The sequence below is a fragment of the Colius striatus genome, chromosome 2, assembly GCF_028858725.1.
Source record: "Colius striatus isolate bColStr4 chromosome 2, bColStr4.1.hap1, whole genome shotgun sequence".
In the NCBI taxonomy this organism is placed as follows: Eukaryota; Metazoa; Chordata; class Aves; order Coliiformes; family Coliidae; genus Colius; species Colius striatus.
The window spans coordinates 112,307,899-112,331,436 of record NC_084760.1 but is presented as its reverse complement, the minus strand read 5'-3'; the positions used below and the strand labels follow the sequence as shown (position 1 = coordinate 112,331,436).

The window sequence follows — 23,538 nt, the reverse complement described above, 5'->3', positions numbered from 1 at the left end:
GGCCGGGGCCGAGGCGGAGCTTTGACGCGGGCCGGAGGGCGAGGAGCTCGCCGGAGCCGCCCCTGTCGTCAGTGCTGGCGGCAAGTGCTGGGAGCCGGGGCTGGTGCCTCCTCCCTCCCTCTCCTCCTCCTCCTCCATTGTATAATGCTGCGTGATCGCAGCCGCCGGGGCACAGCGGAGGCTTAAATCCTCACGCCGCCTGCGCCTGCCTCCTCCTTCTCCTCCTCTTCCTCCTCCTCCTCCGCATCCCAACCGGCCCCTCCCCGGAGCGGCGCGGCGAGGGAGCGACATATGGAGCGGCTCTAGGGCGAGAGTTTGCGACCTCCCCCACTCCGCTCCATGCGTTAGTTCTCAGGTGGAGCTGCATGTGGTGAGTGGGGCTGGGGGGCTGCGGGGCAGGGGCGTGCGGCTGGGAGAAGCCGGGGGCCGCGACACCCCCTGGCATTGCGAGTCATCGCAGCTTGTTTTATCTCTGCCTTTACACTTATACCCGGGCAGAGGAGCTCGGGGCGGGTTGTCCTTCCCTCCTCACCTCTGGGGATGATCGTGGTGAGAGATGAGCAGAGGAGGGGACAGTAGTGGAGTTGCTCTTAAAATACACCCCCCCCACCCCCCTCCCTGCCGATGCACTAGGATCCCGAGCCGAAGCAGGTGCGTGCGTGTAGTTGGAATGGACTTTTTATCGGGGCTGCTGTGCTGGTCCCGATGGTGGGGGTGGTTGTGCTACATCCGACTCGAATAAGCCGACTTTACCCCGGTAAGTTAGACTGTGAGCCGGGGAGGCTACAAGCCTTGCTCCGCTTTTCCAGCAAGAGCGGAGAACTTCAAGATAACCCCTAAAGTACTAGGAGAGCTAAAATGGCCTGGGAGAGACTTTCACTCCGCTAAAGCAGAGCTGACATATGGCTGGGCAGGACCCGCCTGGCCCCGCTGGCTGGACCTTTCCAGGGGTTGGTGTGAGGGCGGCAGCAGAGCAGGGGATTAGCTTGTCTTTTCCCTGAGCAATAGCGCACTTGGGTCTTCCTTGGGAGCACGCCAGCACGGAGAAACAGGCGGCCGGGGAGGGGGGTGGGGGGAGTGGGCAGGGTGGTTCGTCTTTTGGAAGTGATAGTGAAAAAATCGTTTATTGGGTTTTACTTCAGGATGGGGGAACGCTTGAAAAAAATCCTTTTGCGATGCGTCTTTCATTTAGAGCGTTTGCTGCTTTACTCGTGTCGGTGTGTCAGGATCTAGAAAGATAAGTTCTCCTTCAGCATGAAAATAGGAGTACAGTTACCCGCTGTCATTTCTTGCATTTTGTGAAGCACAGCTGGAAACCCCAGGGCCACTTTTGTTGAAAAATCTATTGGAGAGGTTTGTGTGCTTTCCCCTGGGACCCTCGGTGGCAGATTTACAGCTACAGGTCAGCTGCCAGTGTAAAGTAAAGCGAATCTACTCATTTTATCTCCATCTGGAGGGGGCTGTCAGCCCCTTTACACGAACTTCAGTGCAACACACCGGGGCTGTTGCATGTGGTGGTCTGAGTTCAGACAAGTCCAAAGCTCTCTCAGGATCAGGAAGGTCCAGGCTTTTTCAGCTAGTGCCCAGTGAAGTCAGCAGGGTGGCTCTGGCTGCTGTCAGTGGGCGCTGGATTTGGCCACTGTAGAATATTCTATTGCTCAAACAATGGTGGTAGAGGGCTTGGCTGCCCCCTAACATCAGTTTTATGCTTGTGTCTCACAACTGAAGGGAACAGTTTCTATTTGTGCTAGTTGAAATGACACTTCTGACCTTTTTATTCTGATTTTTTTTTTTAAAGGATTCACCTGCACAAATTAAAGTTCCTGTGTCTTAACAGGCTTCTTACTGGGTAAAAAATTGACAGAGGCACTTCATTTTCCATCTAAGTGCATGGGCAGCTTTCACGTGGTAAAACAAACTGTAGAAATGAACTGTGTTTTCTTAAAAGTTGCTACTGCTGGTACTTATATTGCTGTAGAAATGAGGCAGTTGATTCAGCAGGGTAAATTAAAAGTAATCCTTTCTGCTTGAAGTTAAAATGCGTGTTTTTACATAAGAAGATGATATCTTTGGAGCCTGATTTAACATAATGAGCTAGTGGTGGTGGTAGAGATAGGAGGATTTGTGCTGCCAGACAGGTATCTGAGAGCCTGTCCTGGGGAATACCTCCATTGTCCAGGCGTATTGCAGCATCTAACAGCTTGTGGATCTTCCTCCTTTCCTGACGGATCCTACTTCCATTTAAGTTGGTAGCAAAAACCACCCACTCCTTTTCTGCAGGAACTGGCTTGGACTCTGAAGCTAGACTTTGTGCATATTAAAGCACCGCTTTGATTTTTTGTGTCGAGCCGATTTCTTTTTCTCTGAAGCTGATGAAAAACAAACAAAAAGAAGCTCACTAGCTGTAGGTACTTCAGGTTTTGTCTGTAGATGAAGCAGTTTTAAAGAGCATTAAATACATCAGTAGGTGCTGATTTATTAAGAATTGTAATTGTATTCCTTTATACACCTGTTCTTTTTAATGGGAAAGATGAAATAATGACAGTTTCTCGGTGTTTTGATGGAAAGAATAATATAAATAATCTAGGAACTCCATTGTCTGCCTAAGAGACATCAAGGAGTTTAAGACAATATCCCTAGTATCAAGGAAAACCTCAAATTTCATATTCTATTTTTTTTGTTTGTTTAGCTTCCATAAAGCACAGCAGATCTTATGCAATGTCTAGTTTGAAAGATTTTTGCCATCATTTACACAAGCAGCTTTTATTTTTTCCAATAAATAATTCATAGGGATTTTCTTTTTTTTTTTGGTAGGAACTCTGACTTTTTTCACACTGATGTAAAACACTCTTGGCACAGTTCATCTCTGGCAGTGCTAACGCTGGACAGGTGATCCAAAATACTTGTGACTATTTTTGCTTTTATGTAACATCTTAAATTGTAATCTGTCAAGCAAGGAGAATACAGTACTTTGAAAGTGTAAGTAGTCTTCTGGTGATCTACTTTTTATAAGGGCTGGGTAGCAAGAGAGACACCTTCTTTTAACTCTGCTTTATATGTGTAACTGGCTCATGAGGAGGAGACAGCTTCAGTTGCAACTGTTCCTTAACACACACACACACACACATACACAAATCAGTGCCAGAAACAGCAGCTTTTAGTTACCAGGTCCAAAGATCAGAAGCGTTCCAAAGGAGAGAGCAAGGTCCAGCTTAAATGTAAGCAGGCTGGCAGTAAGCACAGATCTTTAGTGTAGATGAATCTTGGACTAATTACTGGTTTGTAGAAAATGGAATTTGCCAATCTGAGAACAGCACGCGTTTTCTTCAGGGGGATATAATTGCATGTTTTCTGCCACTTGTTTCTAAAAGTCAGAGGAACTGCTCTGTCACAAAGAAGAGCCCATTTCCTATAAATGGAGAGAGACCCTCAACATGTGTTAGTTCTTTAATTCTTTTATAAACAAAGTCAATTTTTGTGTTTGCTGTAGTGGAGGTTTAAGGTTTGTTCAGCATTACCAATGTACACACTATAACAAAAAAACCCCCAATGCTGACTGCTCAACACAAGTGGGGAAGGAAAGGGCTGTAAATGCAGCGCTAACTTTGCTGTTGGGTGTGCTGAAGTCGAGCAAAGCAGGGTCCAAAACAAACGTGTTGGCTGGGAGACAGCAGAGGTTTTGTGGAAGAAATAGGCCTTTTATGTCCTGCGGCTGTACAGCACCCATCACAGCAGGGTCCCTACCCTCCGACTCGTGGCTGCTTGAGTATTAAACACGGTGTGTTGTGCAGAATAGAAACTGCACCGCAATGTTTGCTTCACTGATGGCTCCTGATAAATGTGTCAGACGATCAGTGTCAGTGCAAAGTGGCCAGGAGGAGCTGTGAATACACACTAGATCTGCAGCTGGGAGATTCCTCCTGGTCAAAGGGGAATTCCTAGGTGGGGAAGAGCTGGTTCAAGGGGCATTTCCAAGGGAGAGCTGGGGTAGTTTTCAGGGGCGTTGGGCCCCTGGCAATGCAGCCTCACCTGTCTTTTTAGTCATGACTTTTAAGTAGTGATGAGCAGCAAAATGACTTGAAAGGGCCAAAGAAGCTATCAAGTCACCAGAGGGGGAGTTTTGGTTTTTCACGCCTCTCTTCTTTGAGGGTAGAGGCTCAGCTAGCTTGAGTGAGATGGCAACCACTACCACATCAGAGTCACTGTGGATTCAGGCTGCCACAGTGATATCAAAACCATGCTCAGAGTCCCGCATTAGACAAATTCAAGCCATTATTCTTCCAAATAAGGGGCTAGGCTGAGTACTCTGCTCTGCTTGGTAAGTAAAACCGTAGGTGTTGCCATAGCATGTTTGAAGTTCCCAATCTATATAACATGACCAGTGTTTTGAAAAGTATTGGGCTTAAAGAGGAATTTCTCATTGATATTGCCCTGGAAATGGGTTTTAAGCAGCGTTGAATGACATTAGTCTTGGTCTTTGTAGTTATTGGGGGCCAGAGCCTGTTTACTTTGCTTTCACACCAGTAAGATGTACTGGATTTTATCTGACAGCTTCTGTTTCCAGAAAAGTCTGAGTAAAAATTGTATTCTTGATATGGTAGGATACAAAGAGAAAAGTGCCAGTGGGGGTTGTGTTCTTTTAATGTTATTTTTAAAACTGGGCAGTATATGGAAGTAGCAGAAGAAAGAAGTTCCCTTTTCAAAAGAACCCTGAGTTGGTGGAAAGATCTAAACTTATCCTAAAACTTACTCAGATGATCTGTAACAAAACTTTTTCTTTTCATGATCCCAGATTTTTTACCCCTTGTACTGTTTTGAGCCATGCTCAACTTGTATGGAAATGTGACAATTATGATGTGTTTTCTTACTTATAGCGGCCCATTACATTAGTCTTTTAAAAACCCTCCTGTCTGCCAGGCAGGTGGCAATAAGGTTGAGTGAACTGCGCTATAGAAAGAACCACCCATGACTGGAGGTAAACTATGCGGATATATGTTGGGGTGGAGGTTGAAAGGAGCGTGGAGGGCATATTTGAAGCAGACTGTGCAACTGCTACAGCAGGTCTGACTAGTTTGAGGTGCCTGAAGGCAGCTTTGTCTTAACATCAGGTAGCTGCAAAATGAAGTTTTAAAACCTAATTTAGAAATACATCATCATCTTCCGGTGCCTCCATAAAAACTCTTCTCATGTGTTTTTAGAGGCACTCTTTCACCTTTGGAAGAAGTGTTTTAACAGATACACATACACGTGTGTGCATATCATTTGCATGGTTTTTAAATGTACATTTAATCAAGATAGGGGGCTGGTGTTCCCGTGCAAACCGCAGGGATTTGTTTTTAAACAGCGGTAACATTTCGCTTTCTTATCACTCTGTGTGTGTGTGTGAGAGAGAAGCCCCTCTGTTTAAGCTTTATTTGGCATAGCATGATTTGTTGCTGGTCGCTTGTCTCTTCCATCTGTCCCTGTGTAGGAGGAATGACTTACATACACTTTATTAGCCTGTGCTGCGGTCAGAGGGATTTTGACCAGGGTACTTTCACACTGGCTGTCCCAGGGGCACAATAACCTGCTTAGGTTACCCTCCTGTTATCCAGCTCACGGTCTCCCTTACCCTCCTACTCCATCTGGCAAAATTGGCTCTTCTAAACAACCCTTCCCCTTTCCTCCCCTAACTAAAGTGTTCCACAAATAGCTTGCAAATGAATAGGAGAGAGAGAATATTTTCTCTGTGTGTAGCATACAGTGTAAAGCTTCCTGTTGCTGCTGTGCTTCCCCTCTTTGGCAGTGGAACATACGTGATACACATGTGCTTTTTGGGTTTGTTTTTTTTTAACTAGTGGGGAACATCAGTGTAATGCTGCCTTGAAGTAGGCGAATGAGTTGTGCCTGGGTGAATGTGAAGTGAAGTTTAGGATGCTTAGTTTCAGTTTCCTGATCTCTTCTCCTGTATTTTTCACTCTCAATTGCCCAAGACTTAGTTTGTGGTTAAGTTTGTTTGTTCCATGGTAACTGACCTGTACTAACCCTGCTTTGAAATACAGATTTAATACATACACATGTTAAAAAATTATATTAAAAGGGTGTCCTCACAGAAGTTTAAGTGTTTTATTTGAGAACACTTAAATTACTACACATGAAAGTTACATGGCTCTCACGGTGGCTGCTTTAAAGGATATCACTTTGGAGTAGTAAGTTTTATTGTGAAATCAAGCAGATGCCACAGGAAAAAAAAAATGGGACATCTTTCATCTCTTAAGTTGTAGCTGTTACAGGTTGGGAATAGTTCAAGGCTGGCCAAAGTTCCCTTTATCAGTTTTCAGAAGGCTCCTTCATCGGACATGAAAACACATGCTGTATTTCAACAAATGCAAGAGCTTTAGTGAGCTGAACTGAAAGGCCAACAGTTATCATCTTGTCTAACATCACTTAACACTGTCTTAGCAAACTTTCATGTCAAACTTTAACTACCTCCTTTTTTTTTGGTGTTTGTTTTCACTGGTGGTGGGGAAATGTCCAACAGCTTTTTCACCTCTTGGAAGAGAAACTTGTGAGTGGGTGCTTTTTCACAGAAGATACTTGTTTGCGGGGCTGTGTTCATTTAATTCATGCAAAAATGCTGAAAACAACTCATATGCCATATAGATGCTTCAAAAAATACCAGGGAAACACCTATCTCTTCTCCTCTTTAAACTCAGGAGAAGCTGGTTAGCAAATCAAATCTGCAGGCCAGAAACTAAAATGGCTTGTCATTGCAGGGACATATGTTGCAGTATATGTTTCTTTAAAGGGCTTTTTTTCTCTCTTTCCCCCTGATATTCACTGCTTTTCAGTTTGACTGTGATAATTTATTCAACACTGTTTTCAGAGCAATAACCTACTTTTTGGCAAACCATTCCATTCTTTCCACAGTAGCCTGGGTATATTTTTTTCCTTCCTGTGTGTTTATTAAGGGTCTATGACAAGGGAGAAAAACAAGGTGTCTTTGGGGAAAAGATACTATGATATGCTCGAAAGCAAGGATTCCATCCAAGTAATTATACATACGAGAGAAAAACTCTCCCTTATTACACACAAAGGGGTCTCTTCTCTCTTGGTTGCACACACAGTTCCCATTAACCTTTGTAGGAATTATACCCGTCCAGTGAAGATGGCTCTACAATACTCAGTCCCTCTGTATGCTAGAAACATCAGCCAGACCGTGACGTGCGTGTGCCGATAGAGATGTCTCGTACAATATAACACAACGTTGCCATAATCTATTGTTCAGAGCGCCGTTGCAGGGGAGGAGGGATGTATGGCTGGTCTTGCTCTTTCATCATGCTCCCTTAGAGTCTGACCAGTAGCGTCTTGTCATTAGAGGCGTGTAATTTTAGCAGTGAAAAGGGAGCGTGTGTTCGCTAGCCCGTGTCACTTTCTGGTGGCCACAGTAGCCCTTTCAGACTGTTTTCAATTTAATTGACAAGGAAGGTGCCTCTTTAGCTGGTGCTTCCGCTGTGCTGGTGCCTGCCAGGCTCTGCAGTGGGAAGAAATGGAAGGCAGTCAGCCCTTGGCTGAATTAGGCCCTGAAGCAGTACACAGTCGTCTTAATTGCTGCTGCTCAACCACTTGAAGAGATTATGGCTCTGGTTCTCCCTGCGTGGAGCTGCGTGCACCGGCTCCAGTGTGCCTTTGTGCCCACTGGTGGGGAGATTTCATTGTGCCGTGGTCCTGCTTGTGGGACTGGCATCTCCTACTTCTGTGCAAGGGGAGCCAGAGTGCTGGACCTGTGAAAAGAAACCGTGATGTGGAGCAGGGGATGCTTCTTGGCTGATCCCGAGGAGCGTTGTGTGTAGAAGCCCTCACATATTTTTCGAGTGACAACAAACAGAGTCTGCTGAATAATCAGCTAATCACGTAGTAAAGTCAGAGGATCTGGCCTAGTGCTGTGCCTGGTTTTATTTACTACAGCTCTGATTTCCTACTGTTGATGCCCAAGTGTGTAATGCAGCTCCTAGTCCTTGAGCTTTTGATACTGGCAGCAGAGTTGCTCAGCCCGTGCATATACACAGCACGGTATAATTTGATTCATGCTTGGCAGGCCTGGCTGCCTCCTTAACGCTGCCACGTGGAGACCTGAATCTCAGCATAACCTCGGCCCAGCTCTTTTGGGTGGCTCTTCGAAGCACAGGATCTCAGCCAGGCTGATCCCCGGTGAGGAGCCTCCTGCGCAGCAGCACGAGCGCCGTTGTGGGCTGACTGCACGTGCAGCCACGCTGGGGAAGGATGTAAAGAGGATTCTGCACAGAGGTGACCCGAGGAGAGGGCAGCTTTGCCATCGTGCTGAAAATCTCTCCCCTCAGTGACTTAAGGCTAAGAAAACAGCTCCTGGTCGTGGGAAGTGGGGAATCCTCCACACTGATCTGGCTCAAATCAGGCACTGCTGGGGCTGGTGGTCAGCACCAGGCCCATGAAGGGCCGAGATGGCACTAGCAATCATCTAAAGCTTGTTTCATAAAACTTCCAGTTAAGGACAAGGCCAAAAAAGGGCAGGCTGGGGTCTTATTTGCATCTGCTGGGTGCTGCTGTAAGGATGCTGGTGGGAAGTCCTGTCTGAAGCTCATGAGAATTGACATTTTGGCTGCGTGAGAACTTTGAGAGAGAAATGACTTCTGCTGGGCAATCCAAACCTGTTGTTTTTTCCAGTAAAGACAGCTTGCCTTCCTGTACATGAATAAAACCTATTTTAAATACATGGTTTCTCGCCCTGGTATGTTACAAAGCTACATCGCCCCGCCTCTTGCTTCATGCTGAAAAGAAGTTGTCAGAGTTGCTCAGAGCTTTTGCTCTTGACTTCAGCCTGGCAGTGGGTTTGAAACACGCCTAGCTAGCTTTCCACATGCAGAACCTGTGCTGCCTTGTTCACCTTCTCATTCTGCCAGGGTAGTCTTTAATGGTTTAACAAGCTAACAAATGCTCCTCTGATTTAAACTTGCATTACTGCTACCCTGATAGAATTCCTAATATTATAAACACCCTTAATAACACGGCTATAATCTAGAAAACCTGCTCTCCTTTTTCCAAACAATTACTTAATGAGGCAGTAATTTATTCTAAGCTATATTTATTGGAGCTCATTCCAGCTTTTATCAGACATACTCTGTTTGGTGTGTGCAGTTAGTCAAAAACATTAAAACTGCTCCACTTGGTCCAAGGGAACATGTTACATTTAGCAAAGTGACAGCATTAGAAACTGTTTCCAATTTAATAGAAGCATATGTTTCCTGCAAGACTTAACACACTGTGGAGTCAGAGATTGCCTTCCACTGCAGCTTTGCCTGTTCTGGTTTTTTTTAGCGTGGTAAAAAGGAGCTGGAAACTGGAGGCAGAAGTGGAGTTTGTTGTTGTGTTTATGGTTGTTTTGCTCGCATTTGTTTTCCAGAGAGCCTCCTAGCAGAGCTCCGATGGGCTGCAAGTTTAAGAAACTATCAAGAAAGTGGTGTGGGCGGCGCACGTCGAGCTCTCGCTCAAAATGCCGTTTCTGATCATTAGCAAACAGCAAGAGCTTGCTTTGCCCTCTGGGCCTCAAATAGTACAGTATGCAACAAGGGAGAGCAGGCAAGGCACGAGGATGGAAACAGTAGGATCAGATTACAGTTTCAAAATATCACTGGAACACGTTGGCTGGCGTTACACTATTGACTGGCTTTATAATTGCTTATTTGCTAGGGAGGGCTTCACCTTACTTTCTGATTAACATGGACACTCCTTTGGGGACCTGGGGACTCTGGGCTTTGAGTGCCAAAGTTAACCCCCACAAGAGCTGCGTGTCTGCAGATGCTCCTCAAATGAGACCCTGACTTTCCTCTGATGTCTCATCTTGCCTATTTTCTGGGAGGTTTCCTTGCACAGTCCCTAATTCCTGCTTAGATGAGCCTCTGAAAGTCACCTACCGTGGTTTCCCTTCTTATTTCAAGTTTAACTGGAAAAGACCCCTGTCACTCAGCTGGCTAACTGGTCTTCCTCAGCCTTCACTCATGAGTCCCTAAAGCCAGCAGCTAAGGCTGTTTGTGTGGGGAGAGGGAAGCTGCCTTTCTTGCTAAATGCAGGAATGGGGTGCTGAGCAGTTTTGCTGCTTCTGGAAGAGCCAAGGTTCACTCATCCACTCCAGGAGCCAGGAAGAGTTAGGTCCATATAAAATATACGTGAGAAATACCTGTCACAGTTACTGCTGGCACCGACAGCCTTGCAGCAAAGGCTTGCAAACATAAAAACAATTCCCTCTACTCTCTGGAAGCACAGAGCTACCCAGGAGGCCAATTTTTTGATAGAGCTCTAAAGGAGAGTTTTGTAAGTGCTTATTAAAGCTCACTCAGTTAAAAAAAAAAAGAAAAAAAAGGAGCCAGCCAGAATTAATGTCAAATGTAAGTGTTGGGGAAAACAAACCTTGTAAATGGGGAATGTCTGGAGAGGACAGAAAGCCCAGCACAGCTCCATTCCCTGCACTTCTTGCCTAGGGTTGGAGGTTTCGTTTTCTAACTCATGTGTGACTTGAGACCCAGTTCCTAGCGGGCAGTGGTTGTCAGGAGTCCTCTCTAGGCAGGCAGCATGGACACATTACACTCACTAAGATCCTGAGAAGCAGCCTTACCAGAAAAAAAAACCCCAAACCAGGAAAGAAAAAAGGAAAAAAGATCCCCCTCAGCCCCCGTCAGTGTGGGGACTGTGAGCCAGCTGCAGCGTATTGAGCGTAGCCGTGCGTTACTGCGTGGTACATGCTGTACTCGCTCCCCGGGATGCTGCCGTGCCAGGATTTAAAGATCCCGGTGTCAACAGATGAAATCTTCAAGGAGTGATTTTCATCAAGCTGGGGCTGTCGCCTTTGCAAGTCCATGTTGCTTATTTGCTGCAGTCCTGGAGTTAAGTACACCTGGGCTGTTCAACTTTCTTCCTTGTTTTTAGTGAGGCTGGAACGAGTGCCAGGTTTATACTGGCGTTCCCCTCCGCTGTTTCTCTTCCTTTCCAACTTTGGATGGGAGGAGGATGGCTGTGTCCTCAGAGAGAAGGTTTGCTCTGCTTCGCCAGGATCCTGCAGGCCAAGGAGCTTTGTTCAGCAGTGAGTGAGCCCATGGTCCTGCCCCAAGGGGGTCTTCCCAAGACACGGCGGCGCTCTCTCTTTCTGCCTTGGCCTTGGGGATGTGGAAATGGAGATGATGAGAGAGAGGTTTACTTGTTTGCCTCCCTAGCTCTAGGGGACAGATGCTTTGAAGTCTGTAGGGACTAGTTACAAGTTCAGGTGGTCCCTCAGGCTGGATCAGGCAGCACTGCAATGTCTGACAGCAGCCCAGCCTGCCCCTGCTACCTCAGAGGATCTAGCCTTCATCTTACCAGTTGAACCCAGTTGGCACAAAAGGCCTTTTTATTTTGATCCTGCAGCTATCTATGCCAAATCCTGATCCTGCTGAAGTCAGTAACAAAACATTCATTGACTACCGTTGGGCCAGGATACAGCCAATGCAACCCTCAAGGATGAGGAACGAGGGATGGAGGAGAGGAAAATAATATTTCATGTGCCAAAAGTGACACAGAAGGCGCTTGCGTAATTTACTGAACAGAGTCTGAGAAACCCTGGCGAGGTTCATTTACACCTGAGGTTTGGGGAAGCTGTGTTTTGGGAGCAAAATGTGCAAATTCAGTGTTCTCTTTGCCATTTGGGGGGCTTTTATGGAGGACTTTCGTGTTGTTTTGCTGCTGCTGTTGGTTCTTTTCTGCACACATCTTGTGTGAGGTAGTGTTTAATTCCCCCAAGTTGCCTTTTTCTTTCTCTTCCTTCTCCCCTCATATTTTTAATTACTCAAGATTTTGGAAGGTAACCTGTCCTGCTTTAAACTCCACTTTTTGCATGACTCCCCACTGTTCACATCAGCCCTTCAGCATTCAGCTGTGCGGGGAGGAATGGTGGTTGCCTGGGAACTCTGGGGTTTGATGCTTTTACCTTTTTGACCAATGTGGCATTCATTCCAGAAGTGAACCTCACTGTATTAAGCTGTTGCATCCTCTGAATGAACTGATAGGGTGTCATAAATATATGAGTGGAAATGTGACTTCTTAACAATCCTTTTCTGCTGTCCCTCTTGGTGTTTGGTTCCTCTTTTTGTTTTTTCCTTCCCGTCTGTCTTGATGAGCAGGGAGGGAACTAGTGGGTTGTGGAATTGATTTCCAAGAAGAGCCCTCGGTCTTGAGAGACATTTTAAACTAAACTGTTAAAAGCCTTTGAGAATTAACATTAAAGGGTATTTTTATGATTGGTGAGATAACCAAATCACTTTCCTCGCTCCGTTTTTACATATCTAGTGCTTCCCTGTGCCAAAATCCTAATTATTAAAGCCTTCAAAACTAGTCCAGCAGTGAAAAGCTATAGGTAACGTCCTAAGGACAATGGATACATATCATAGTTCTCTGGCAGTGTGCACTTACCTCTGTCCTCTGGAGAGCAAAGGATTCGTCACTAAGTGGGCTCAGAGACACAGTCAGGCATTGCACAAGCTTTTCTGTGTTTAATCGATGGTGGTTGACTCCAGAGAACCACCCGCTCCAGGCTGATTATCTCCCAGGCCCAACTGCAGTATTTTTTTTCCAGCTCTTGTCTGAAGAGCCTGCAGAGCCAATAAAAGGGAGCTAAATGACATACAAATTAAAAAAAATATATATTACTTTTGTTTTTCAATTAAGCAAAGGCAGCTCCCAAACAATGCGAGGGTTTCGCTGGCTCTGAGGCGCGTGCAATCGCCCTAAATGGGCAAAAAAAAGCAAGTAGAATCTTTCTCAGCAACAGTGGCTCGGCTTTTGGGTCTGGGTCTTCTGGAACCGAAGCCAACTGGTGAATAGTATTAGGGAAGATCTCCAAGTAACTCCCCTTACCCCAATCCCCAGATACATGCAGTTTTTCTGTTGCTTTTCTTCATCTTTCTGGTTCCACATACCTAAGGAACATTGGAAACTAACTCGCATACCAAACCCCTGCAACACCCTTTATTAAAACAACAACAGCAAAGCGACATCCCATCTCAACTCTTAACGCTGGGCCTCAAAATGATGTTTGCTGGCAGATGGATAGAAGTGCAGCAGAAATACATCTGGCTGAGATTAATGCTCGCCAAAATAGATGAACAAAAAGACCCCTGGCATGGTCGTGACCCTTTGTTGCTGCCTGTCCACTCTTGCTTTTTGGTGGGTTGCTGTTGTCTGGCTGCCTCCGTTACAGCCACAGGACTTGGTAGGCCAACTCTGTCTTCTGACACTTGGGAGGATGTGAGCATATCTCATTTTGTACTGGTCTTTGGCCAACCCAATCTGTAAGTTTTGCATTTCGTTTTCCCAGTGGGAGCTTTGGCTGGAAAGGCTTGGAGTAAAGATTTGGAGATAAACAGAACTGAGCCAGATCAAATGTTGGCATTGTACAGCTTGCCCGTTTTAAAATGTTTTTCAGTATCTGAAGACCCACAACATGGATCTCTAAGCGTAAGTCTGTTGGTTGAAGGAGGGAAGAGATGGTTTGAAGTGCAAAGAACAAACAGGCAATGTAGTCTTTAAGCTCTGGTGGTCTGAAACTATAAAACTCCTTTGTGGAAATCCAGAGAAAGGCTTGCAAGCCTGAAAGCATGTCTGTTTTTACCGACTCTATCAGTTGGTCTAAAAAGATATTGCCTCCTTGCCTCACTTAGAATGAATAAAGTGATTTATAGAAACTGGAAGAAAATGTTTTTACAGTTCCCATTTGCGTGCCAAAGAAGAAGGGAATAAAATAAAACTTTATAAAGCCGAGTCTAGTGGTGCTCGTTTTGAGCCCCCTGTTTGAGGGAATAAAAACCCCTTGCTTAGGCTGGCATCTGGCATCCTGCTTTGCTGCTTTAATGGTTAAACCTGCCTCAGAGAGCATTACTGGGGAAAAGGAAACTGAAAGCTGTGCTGGAAAGCTGCTAGGTGAAATTGGGAGTTGCCTGCTCTATTTTATGCTTTAAAAGGACAAGCTCTGAACCAAGCTACGTGAAGATCAAGTGAGATGTGAAAGCTTGACAGTCATACGTACAGGAAATCTTGAATCATTTCTAAGCTTCCTGGAAAATGACGTTGTGAGGTTATCGTTGTGTTTACTAATGACGATCCCACAGCTCTTACTTACTGATCAGCTTAAAAACCTAACTACAACACCTCAATCTTGGATGCAAATGGGCTCAACGGGGTTCATTCGAAACGCTCGCCGACATCCCCTGACAATAACGATTCATAACTGAGTGCAGGGAACGGACTGTGGCCACCCAAATGGCCAGTTTTCTGTATTGTGACGAAAAAAGGTTTGTCCTGTCCAGTGAATATTTTTATACATTCTTGGCAGAGCCTGACAAACTTCAAAACTCTCGTAGCCTCCAAGCCATTTACAAATTTCTCCTTTAAATAGAGCATTGCGGAAGGAGCATTGGTATGTCTTCAGGACAGAGTCTGCCTTTTTTCAGTGGGAGGAGGTAATAAGGAGGGACAGAAAGCTGCTAACTCGCCTCATAACCCTTTGCTGCTTTGAAACTGTGCTGTATGTGTGCAAGGGTTTCGATTCTTGGTGGCCTGGTCCTCCTTTTCTTGCTCTGTCTCAAGTGGATGAAAGCATGTCCATGGTGAACTTTTGAACAGCAAAGCACGCATCCTCCCCCTCCCAACCCAAACCCACGTGCACAGCTCTGGAGTAGTCCATGGCAGTGACACTAGGGAGCAGAGAAAAACCAGACTTCAGCAGTAGTGCTAAATTTCAGAGGTTTTGTTCACCCGAGATTCCAGGCGCGGGGAGCGCTGGGAGCGGGCCAAGGAGCTTGGATGGCAGCCTACCCGTTCCTCAGCTCGGCTCAGCTCCGCTCAGCTTGCTCCCTCCCTCCCCCTCCCTGCCTTTCTTTTTTTAATTGCATAATATGCTAGAAAATGATCTGGATTTGGGACTTATTTTTAACCAGAAGAGGCTCACTTTACCCAATCTGATTTTTGGATTTAACGTCCAGCAAATGCTTTCTGAAGCTCTCCTCTTTTTGCATTGAAACCCTGACTACCTTTTTTCCCCCCTCTCCCACCTTACAAGGGCTCTTTGCTTTTTTAAATGTTTGTCAGCAGTTTTTGGAGATATTTGCAAGCCTTTAGGTGCTGTGGGACCAGAGCATAGTGATCACATTGGTGACAGACCTGCCTCGTGCAGTTGATTTGCAGGCATGGATCCCATTGGGGAAACTGGGAATTGTACTCAAATAAGGAGGGTGAGTTTCATCTCCTAGGTGGTAGCTGGATGAGGAGGCTAGAGGAGTCGTGTTTGGCGTTAAAAATCTGTATTGCAACTTCTGTTTGGGTACCTGGGGCTGGAAGGCATCTTCCACTTACTTTTTGAAACATGAGGCAGAAATCTTCATGGTGTTGGGTTAGCGTTTTGTTCAGTGGAGAGAGGAAGGGGCAAATCGTCAGCTAGCTGTGATCCTGTTAAAAGGGTGATTGGGTTCAGGCTCCAGGACCTCACCACTCTGCCTGGGGAAATGAGAGAGGACAGCCAAACATCTGCTCTGAGATGTGGAAGCAGGCTGAGTGTGGGGTGCTGCTCTGCAAGGCCTCCAATCCTGTCTCCACAGGTTTTTTCCTCAGCTGATTTGACGCAGCTCAAGGGATAGGCAAGTGAAATGCAGAAACAGGCTCTGCTCCTTCTAGTTTTGATTTAGATGTGATAAAACAGTTTGTCTGATAAACTGGGTCTGTGCCATCTCACAAGCACTGCAAGAAGTGTCCATCACAGGGACTATGGTGTTTCACCCAAGTGATTGCAGGTATTTCCACAACCCAAACCCTGGCTGCTCCCCGAAGGTGGGTGATAGTGTGAGACAGAGGGTTTCTTCTGACCCTGATGCCCTTCTCGTTCAGGTGCATTACGTCAGGTCAGGCCTCTGTCATGGCACAGCGGTTCCTCCGTTCCTCTGCGTTTAGGGGGATCTTCATGTCACAAAAATAATGGTGACAAAATGAGGCTGGGACTGCGCTGTGCAGAGGAGCATTTCCAGGCGCTCTGAAACATCCTGGAAGAGACAGCACCAGGGATTGAACTGCCCTACTTACTCTTAGCTCAGAAATGATTTATGATGCAGAGCAAGTTTGGTAAAATTTCCCTTTGTTTCCTTCTTCCAAATCTGCCATCTGACCAGAAGAAAAGCACATGCATTTATGCTGATTTTTGTTCTTTAGAAAGCCCCTACTGCTTTCTTTTGTTCTCAAATGAAACCTGACATGGATGTAGTCCTGAGTGAGGAACGTGCTTTGTGGGGCGGGGTGGGGAGGGAAGCAAAGACAAATGGTGCATCTGGAGTGATACATCCTCGTTTTTGTGCAAAAGCTATTCTGTCTGTGGTTAGCAAGCTCCTAAAAGTCTTACTGGAGGAGCAAAGGCTGCTGGCTGAAGCCAGGCAGAAGCTGAGGAAAGGATTTTAAACACAGCAGTGTGAAAATGCTTCCCGTACCCAAGAGCCATGGGTGAGAGCACAGCCCTCTGTCAGAGCGGACGTTGCTCCATATGCAGGGGGAGACGTGGTGCATCTCCCCCGGTGCAAAGGACAGGAAGGACCTGTGCTCCCACGGGCATACAGAGTGTGCTCCTGGGGCCCAGTTCTTGGATGGGCAGGGTGGTTCATGGCTTCAGGAGACACCAAACTCCTTCAGAGCTTTCTGAGGGAGATGCCTAATCCTCAAACTGGGACATGTCACCATCAGGATTGAAGTTGCTGGCTGCAGCAAAAGAGAACAGTTTTGGAGATGAGACTCAAAAGACCAGACTTACCGTCTTCTTTGTCTGTAATTTAAATAATTCTACATGTAATAACTGCATTTCCTGCTCTGGTAGTTTAGTTCCTTAGGTAACTAGTTAAATAAACCCAGGAGGTCGGATGTGCACGTCTCTTGGCGTGCTCAAGAGCTGAATCTCGCGACTTCACCGGGACCATTTCTCTCAGTATATAATTGCTTGAGCCTCGCTCCCCTTCCTGCTGGGAACACACATTTGAGATTCATTGCAAGAACCTCGGTGTATCATGTTTATATTCCCAGGCACAGCACTGCATCTAACAGAACATTCAATATCTGTGGCTTGTGCACCTACGTACAGGTATTTGGGGACCATACGCTGAAGAGATGCAGGAGTGAAATTTGCTTCTGAGCATGCAAGGGCTTGAGTTTCACAGAAGCTGTTTGAACTCCTGGTTGGGATTTACCAGCATAGCTGTGCTTAAACATGATGGACACAGAGCACTGTGTTAAAGCGGGTTCCCCTTCCTCAGCCATGCTGCTGTGGGCCACGAGTGAGTCAGTTCAGTGGACGATGTTCACCTGTGACTGTTGGGGGTAAACGAGGAGGGAGCAGAGCAGCCAATCTGTTCACACTGTCTGTGCAAGGGTGTAGGTGGCCTGGGGTAGGGATTCAGGGGTGGAAGGAAGAGTAGGCTTTTCCAGCGTTGCTGGCTTCATCTGTCTCTTCTCTTTCCCTTCCAGATATATGTTGGGGAAAGGAGGAAAGCGGAAGTTTGACGAGCATGAAGATGGGTTGGAAGGCAAAGTGGTGTCTCCCACTGACGGTCCCTCTAAGGTGTCTTACACCTTACAGCGTCAGACTATCTTCAACATTTCCCTTATGAAACTTTATAACCACAGGCCATTAACCGAGCCAAGCTTGCAAAAGACAGTTTTAATTAACAACATGTTGAGGCGAATACAGGAAGAACTCAAACAAGAAGGCAGCTTGAGGCCCGTGTTCGTGACCGCTTCGCAGCCCACCGACCCCCTCAGCGACAGCTTCCGCGAGGCCCAGCCGGCGTTCAGCCATCTCACCTCCCCGCCCCTTCTCCCCACTGACTTGGTAAGCACTACGCCCCTGGAGTCTTGCCTCACCCCAGCCTCTTTGCTCGAGGACGACACTTTTTGCACTTCCCCGACTGTCCAGCACGATGGTCCGACGAAACCACCACCTCCCGCTCTCCAACCAGTAAAGGACAGCTTCTCCTCAGCCTTGGACGAAATCGAGGAGCTTTGTCCAGCACCTACCTCCGCAGAGGCAGTAGCAGCCCAAACGGCCGCCGACGACTCTAAAGATCACCCCAGCGAGTCCAGCGTTCAAAAGGCCGAGGGCCTCCCGGAGAGCAGAACGGCCGAATCCAAACTCATGGACTCGCTCCCCGGCAACTTCGAGATAACGACTTCCACGGGTTTCCTCACAGACTTGACCCTGGATGACATTCTGTTCGCCGACATCGATACGTCCATGTATGATTTTGACCCCTGCACGTCTGCCACGGGGGCCGCCTCAAAAATGGCCCCAGTCTCGGCAGACGAGCTCCTCAAAACTCTCGCTCCTTACAGCAGTCAACCAGTAACTCCAAATCAGCCTTTTAAAATGGACCTCACAGAACTGGATCACATCATGGAGGTGCTCGTTGGGTCTTAAAATATAGAAATTAGAGCAACTTTTTTCTTTCCTTGTTTTGTTTTGTTTTTCAAGTTTCAGTATATACACTCGGTAGGATTTCCATAGTCCCTCCCGCCCCCGATTCACAGCACTGTGCATGCGTCCTTGCTTGCCTTTTTGGAAAAGAAAAGGATCACACTAGTTTTTTGCTTCGAGCAGAGTTGGAGTGCCTTCATCCACGTATGACCACTTCTAATGTATTTTGGTTTTGGGTTTTATTTTTTTTTCCTTCTTTTAAAGTGGTTCCTCAAGGAAGACCGAAGATCCTGGTATAGGGAAAGAATATGTATTGTAGACAATGTTATGTTATTACAAAAAAACAACAAAAAAAAGCTTAAAAAAAAAGGTAAAAGCTAAGCACAAGGATTTATGTTGGGGAAAGCTGTAAATTGCATGTGCATATTTGTCTATTTTTTCTATAAGTTTTATTGCAAGAGGTAAAGAGAAGAAATAATTTTATTATTTAGATAATCTCAATACCATTTTAGCCCTGTATAGGTTGACTTAGCAATTCAGCCTTTTGGAGGCATTAACCTGCTCCTCTTTAAGTGTTGCATTTACATGGCTGTTTAGAAACTGCTGCCCAAATTTATTTTATATTTTTGTACAGATTCTGCAGTTTATGATATTGTTTTTTCTAAAAACAAATGCTGTTTATACACACACAAAAAAAAAATAGCTATTTTGATAGGATTTGCTCACATAGTTCCTGCATAATTCAGATGTACAAGAACCACTTGTACTTTTATACAGAGTTGTAATGTTTTATATGTGTATGGTGCAAAGAGAAAATTGGATCAAATAAGCCTGCAGTCGGTTTCCCTGAATGCAAACAAACAAACAAACAAACAAAAACAACCAACCAAGTGCTTTAAGAAAGGGCCGGGAGCTGCTTCCGACAGTTTCACAAGTGTTTGCTCCCTGCTGTACCCACTGCGCACTACTGTGATTCCTGAAACTTAGAGCCATGTCCTTTTTCCAACACGTACGCGAAGCAGTTGGCAGGAAACGGTTGTGGAACTTCACCCGAAGAGGCCCCGAGCTGCTGCAGGGCGGCCGCAGCCCGCGCCTGCCCACCCCAGCGTCCTCACCCCGAGCGACGGGCTGGAGGGAGAAACCAGCTCCCGACCCGACGGGCCTGCGTGGGGAGCGGGCAGAAGACTGGCCTTGACAGCGTCCACTCGCCCTTTCTTGGAGCATTTCTCCTTCCCTTGCCCCCACCTCACTGTGCTAAGTGCTGAAAACAAAAAGGCAACTTCAGTATTACTGCAGTGAAGCTCATCTCTGACCTGCACTGGATGGACTTGCTTTAATATCCATTGCTGTTGAAACTGGAGCCAGTCGCGTTCCATCACGTGGCATCTCGCAGAGGGTTGGTTTCTTCTTATCAACTGTGTTACCTGCTTTACACTTTATAGACCCGTTTTACAACCAATATACAGACACAGCTTTCTATGCATGGTTCCCCGGAACACCTGAGAAGTCTTCTCGTTACTGCACCGATAGCTTGGGGGGGTTTGGTTTTGTTTCTGTTTGGTTTTTTTTTAAGTTCATTGTGGTGTACATTTAATTTAACAAAAAGAAAACAACAAAGAAAGACAAAAAAAAAAGGGTTTGCAATGTATCATGCCTATTGCTGAAGTCGCTGTGGCATTTTAGTTTCTCAATGGTACTTTAGCTGTCGAGCGCCGGTTCCAGCCTATATTGTTGACATGCCTCTGGCTTCTTTAGGAATAACTTTTTATATTTATTTAAGAGAATTTAAATTATGTTTTAACGTCACCGGGCAATATTCAGTCCATTCTGCTCCCCTCTTGTCATGGATGAAATTGGGTCTTGCCTGCCTTGTAAGGAAGGCGGCTTTTTTATAAATTGGCACTTTAAAACAGGCCATATGTATTTATTAGTAGGTAGGTAGGTAGATGTAACATAGATATGCACACAGGCACAGCGTAAAAGCAACTACGTTTTGCAATGAAGGAACTCCTAACCGAAATGAAACGCATCACATACGCTTGGGAAACGCTCCTGGCTCCTGCTTCATCTGCCAGGGCTGAGGGAGGAGAGGGGGGGAACTGGCTGAGCATCCCGCTAGGTGAAGGGTGCTTTCTTCTTTCTTTTCCAAGCTGAACTCAGTGAAGCAATGGGCTGCTGCTGGTTTTGCAGAAAAAGAAATAGTAAGTTATTGCTTCAAAGAAAACCAGTGACCAAGCGTAGCTTCAGGGACCAGGGGAAGTTGGGGGGGGAGGTGGGGGGAAAAGAGAGGGGAGACTGCTCCCTCTCACACCCAGCAAGCAGCAACTGCACCTCACCCAGCCTTTGTAGGGAAACAAACAGCCCTGCTGGATTCTGCACCTCTTGTAACTGGAGTAACTGGGAGAAACATCTTTTAGCCATGCGAGGGGCGTCCGGCCGGCTGCACAAACCTGCAGGCACGCGGTACCAGCGCCAGCCTCACACCGTAACCTGGTAAGCACTTGCCTTACCACAGGTACAAACTGCTCTGGGATCACTTACCTATTTAAACAAACGCCATACAGTGACAGGCAAAAGCTGACACCGCTGCCGGGGTTGGGAGGGCTGTGCTGGTGAGCGGGGGTTCCTTGGGAGGGTTTAAATCCACTTCACCCCTCGGTGGCCAATGCCTTCCGTGTATCCCGGGTGCTGAGGAGCACGGTCCCTGGCAGAGCCCTTTGGAGAATTGGGAATCCCTTCTGGGATTGACACAACCCTCCTTGCCTTAGGGGACAAGGCAGAGAAGGTGGGGCAGGAGGGCACTGCCGAGGAAGGGCCCTGCCAGCGCAGCCTTCGCTGTGGTCGTGACAGCTGGAACGGCTCCGACACCTACACCAGGGATGGAGATTGACATTAATGTGCAATGAAGTGACAAGATGGGAGCAGAATAAAAGAGCTTTGGATTTGAAGTGGTTTTTTTTTTCATAAATTATTTATTCTTTTTGGGGTTTTTTTTGTTTCCTTCTGTAAATATATTTATTTTATTGTGAAGCTAACAACATCTGGATTGTAACATGTACAGAATGTATGGTAGGAATGTATTCTCTTGTAGGAATGTAAATCTGTATGAAAAAAAAGGGTATGGGAGCCAGATTCAGAGAAAAGGAATTGAGTTCCAGGCAGGATATGCATGGTTCACATGACCTTCTCCTCCACTCCCCCCCCCACCCCCCCTTTTATTTTTAATCTAATATGGGTCTGGTTGTTTGAAATATGCAAAAAAGGTATGGATGAGGGACAAAGTTTCTGTTCAAAATTAGTCCTGGTCAAGCTCCTACCCTGTTGTCTTCTCGAAACGGGCCTCCTCCCACACTGCTGGGGTCTGCAACAGGAGCGACGGCAGCCGTCTGCCCCGCTGGCCTGGGACACGTTGGAAAAGGGTGATTTGTTTTAACTTGTGAACACACCTGGGAAGCCCAGCTGAATTCTCTGGGGCTGGACAGCTAAAGAAGGGTGCAGGATGTCACCTCCAGCCCCAAAAGTTGCAACAGAGCCACCACCACTTCGTTGCCAGAAGGTAAGAGCAGATGAGGAGTCACGACCGTGTCTGCAGCAGAGGGTTTGCTTACTCGAGTTCCAACTACCCACCTGGCTCCGGGCGTCCCACCAGCCGCTCCTGGGACACCACAGGTCCCCTCCTGGGTGCAAAGGAAGGGGAACTTCCCTCCTCAAGAGAACGTCCTCGAGCAGTGGCATGTAGAAACGCCTCCGTCCAGCACCTTCCTCACAGCCCGCTGGAACAACAAGACGGTAAAGCCACTGTCTGAAGCAATCGCCCTCACGATAAATTTGGACCTTGTGAAAGGTAATTTGGGTTTTCCTCAATTCTGTGTGGTAAGAGCCTGCGTTGTTTAAAAAAAACCCACAATGTTTTGAACCCAAAGTTTACGCTTTTATCACCATTAAATGGAGTAAATCATAATGGGTCCTGTCTGACAAACAGTTGAATTCACTCTGGCGTATTCTGAACTTCTTGTTCTCGTTTCAGGGTTTCTTTTGATTTTGTTTTGGGGTTTTGCTTTTTCTGCCTCCCCCATCAGGTTTCAGTATCCTGCTTCTGTCTGTGCAAGTTGCTTTCAGTGCTTCTGTTAATTAACGAGACTGAATGGTTATTTTTTGTTTAAAGCAATGAGTTCTTTTTTTTCAAGCACTTTTCCTGAAAATAAGCCTAAATGCAAGTTCTGGAACCTCTCTGAAAAGAACACAAATTGCAGATAAAAATCCCCAAACCTCGCCTCCTCGAGCTAGTTCTGAACGTAATCCATACTAGTGCCTGTAAAGGGCCAAGATTCTGGAAAAGGTGTAAATAGTGTGACATGTTCAGTGCATGGTTGTTTGAACAGGGCTTGTTATTGTCAAATAAAAAGAGACAAAAAAAAAAGACAAAAAAAATAAAAAGAAGAAAAAAAAAGGCTGTATTTCCCCTTCCCCTCCCACAGACCTTAGAGCTGTGCCTTTTCTATGCAATATTACAGACATATACATCTGAAACCAGATTACTGTATTCACATGTAGGTATGGGCTGTAATCAACAAGACAAAACCAATTGGACAAATGTACATGGAAATGAGCAGTCTTACTTTTGTAGTTTTATATTATACAATAAACGATTAAAATCAATTCTGGCTGCGTTCTTTCCCTCTGAGGATGGTTACCCTGACCGAGGGGGTGCCAGGGGAGGGAGGGGAGGGCACAGCCTTGCCCTGCTGTTCCTTAGAGAAGGAGAGAAGTATCACCTTGTGTGAGGCCCGTTCCCATCGTGAGGGTTTTGTCCCTGATGCAGAGAGGTGCCCGTGAGTGGCCGTGCCCTCAGCGGCCATCCTCAGCCCACAAGTGCTGATGGATGCTCGGCCCCGCCGTGGCCTGAGCTGCAGCTCTCCCCGAGCAGAACCTGTCCACACGAGACATGTAACACACTGTCCTTTAGGGCATTAAATCCCAGCAGGAAACATTCGATACCTTAAACCCATTTATCAGTGCCCTCAGGTGACTGGTGTTTGCTTTCAGGGCCAGCCAGGAGG

At 46.4% G+C, this 23,538-nt stretch overlaps 1 protein-coding gene across 3 annotated transcripts in view; it reads left to right on the top strand.

The window, feature by feature from the left end:
* Positions 1 to 23,137, top strand: part of SERTAD2 (SERTA domain containing 2) — an 85,114-nt gene extending 61,977 nt beyond the window's left edge. For 2 of the 3 annotated variants that reach the window (XM_061989190.1, XM_061989187.1), the window contains one exon: positions 17,533 to 23,137. In XM_061989190.1, the coding sequence (XP_061845174.1) occupies positions 17,537 to 18,481 (945 nt within the window). In that variant the 5' untranslated portion in view covers positions 17,533 to 17,536 and the 3' untranslated portion in view covers positions 18,482 to 23,137. Of the gene's footprint in view, positions 1 to 85; positions 371 to 17,532 lie in introns of those variants that run through there. The other variant, XM_061989189.1, reaches the window with a different exon arrangement.
* Positions 23,138 to 23,538: the final 401 nt, after the last annotated feature.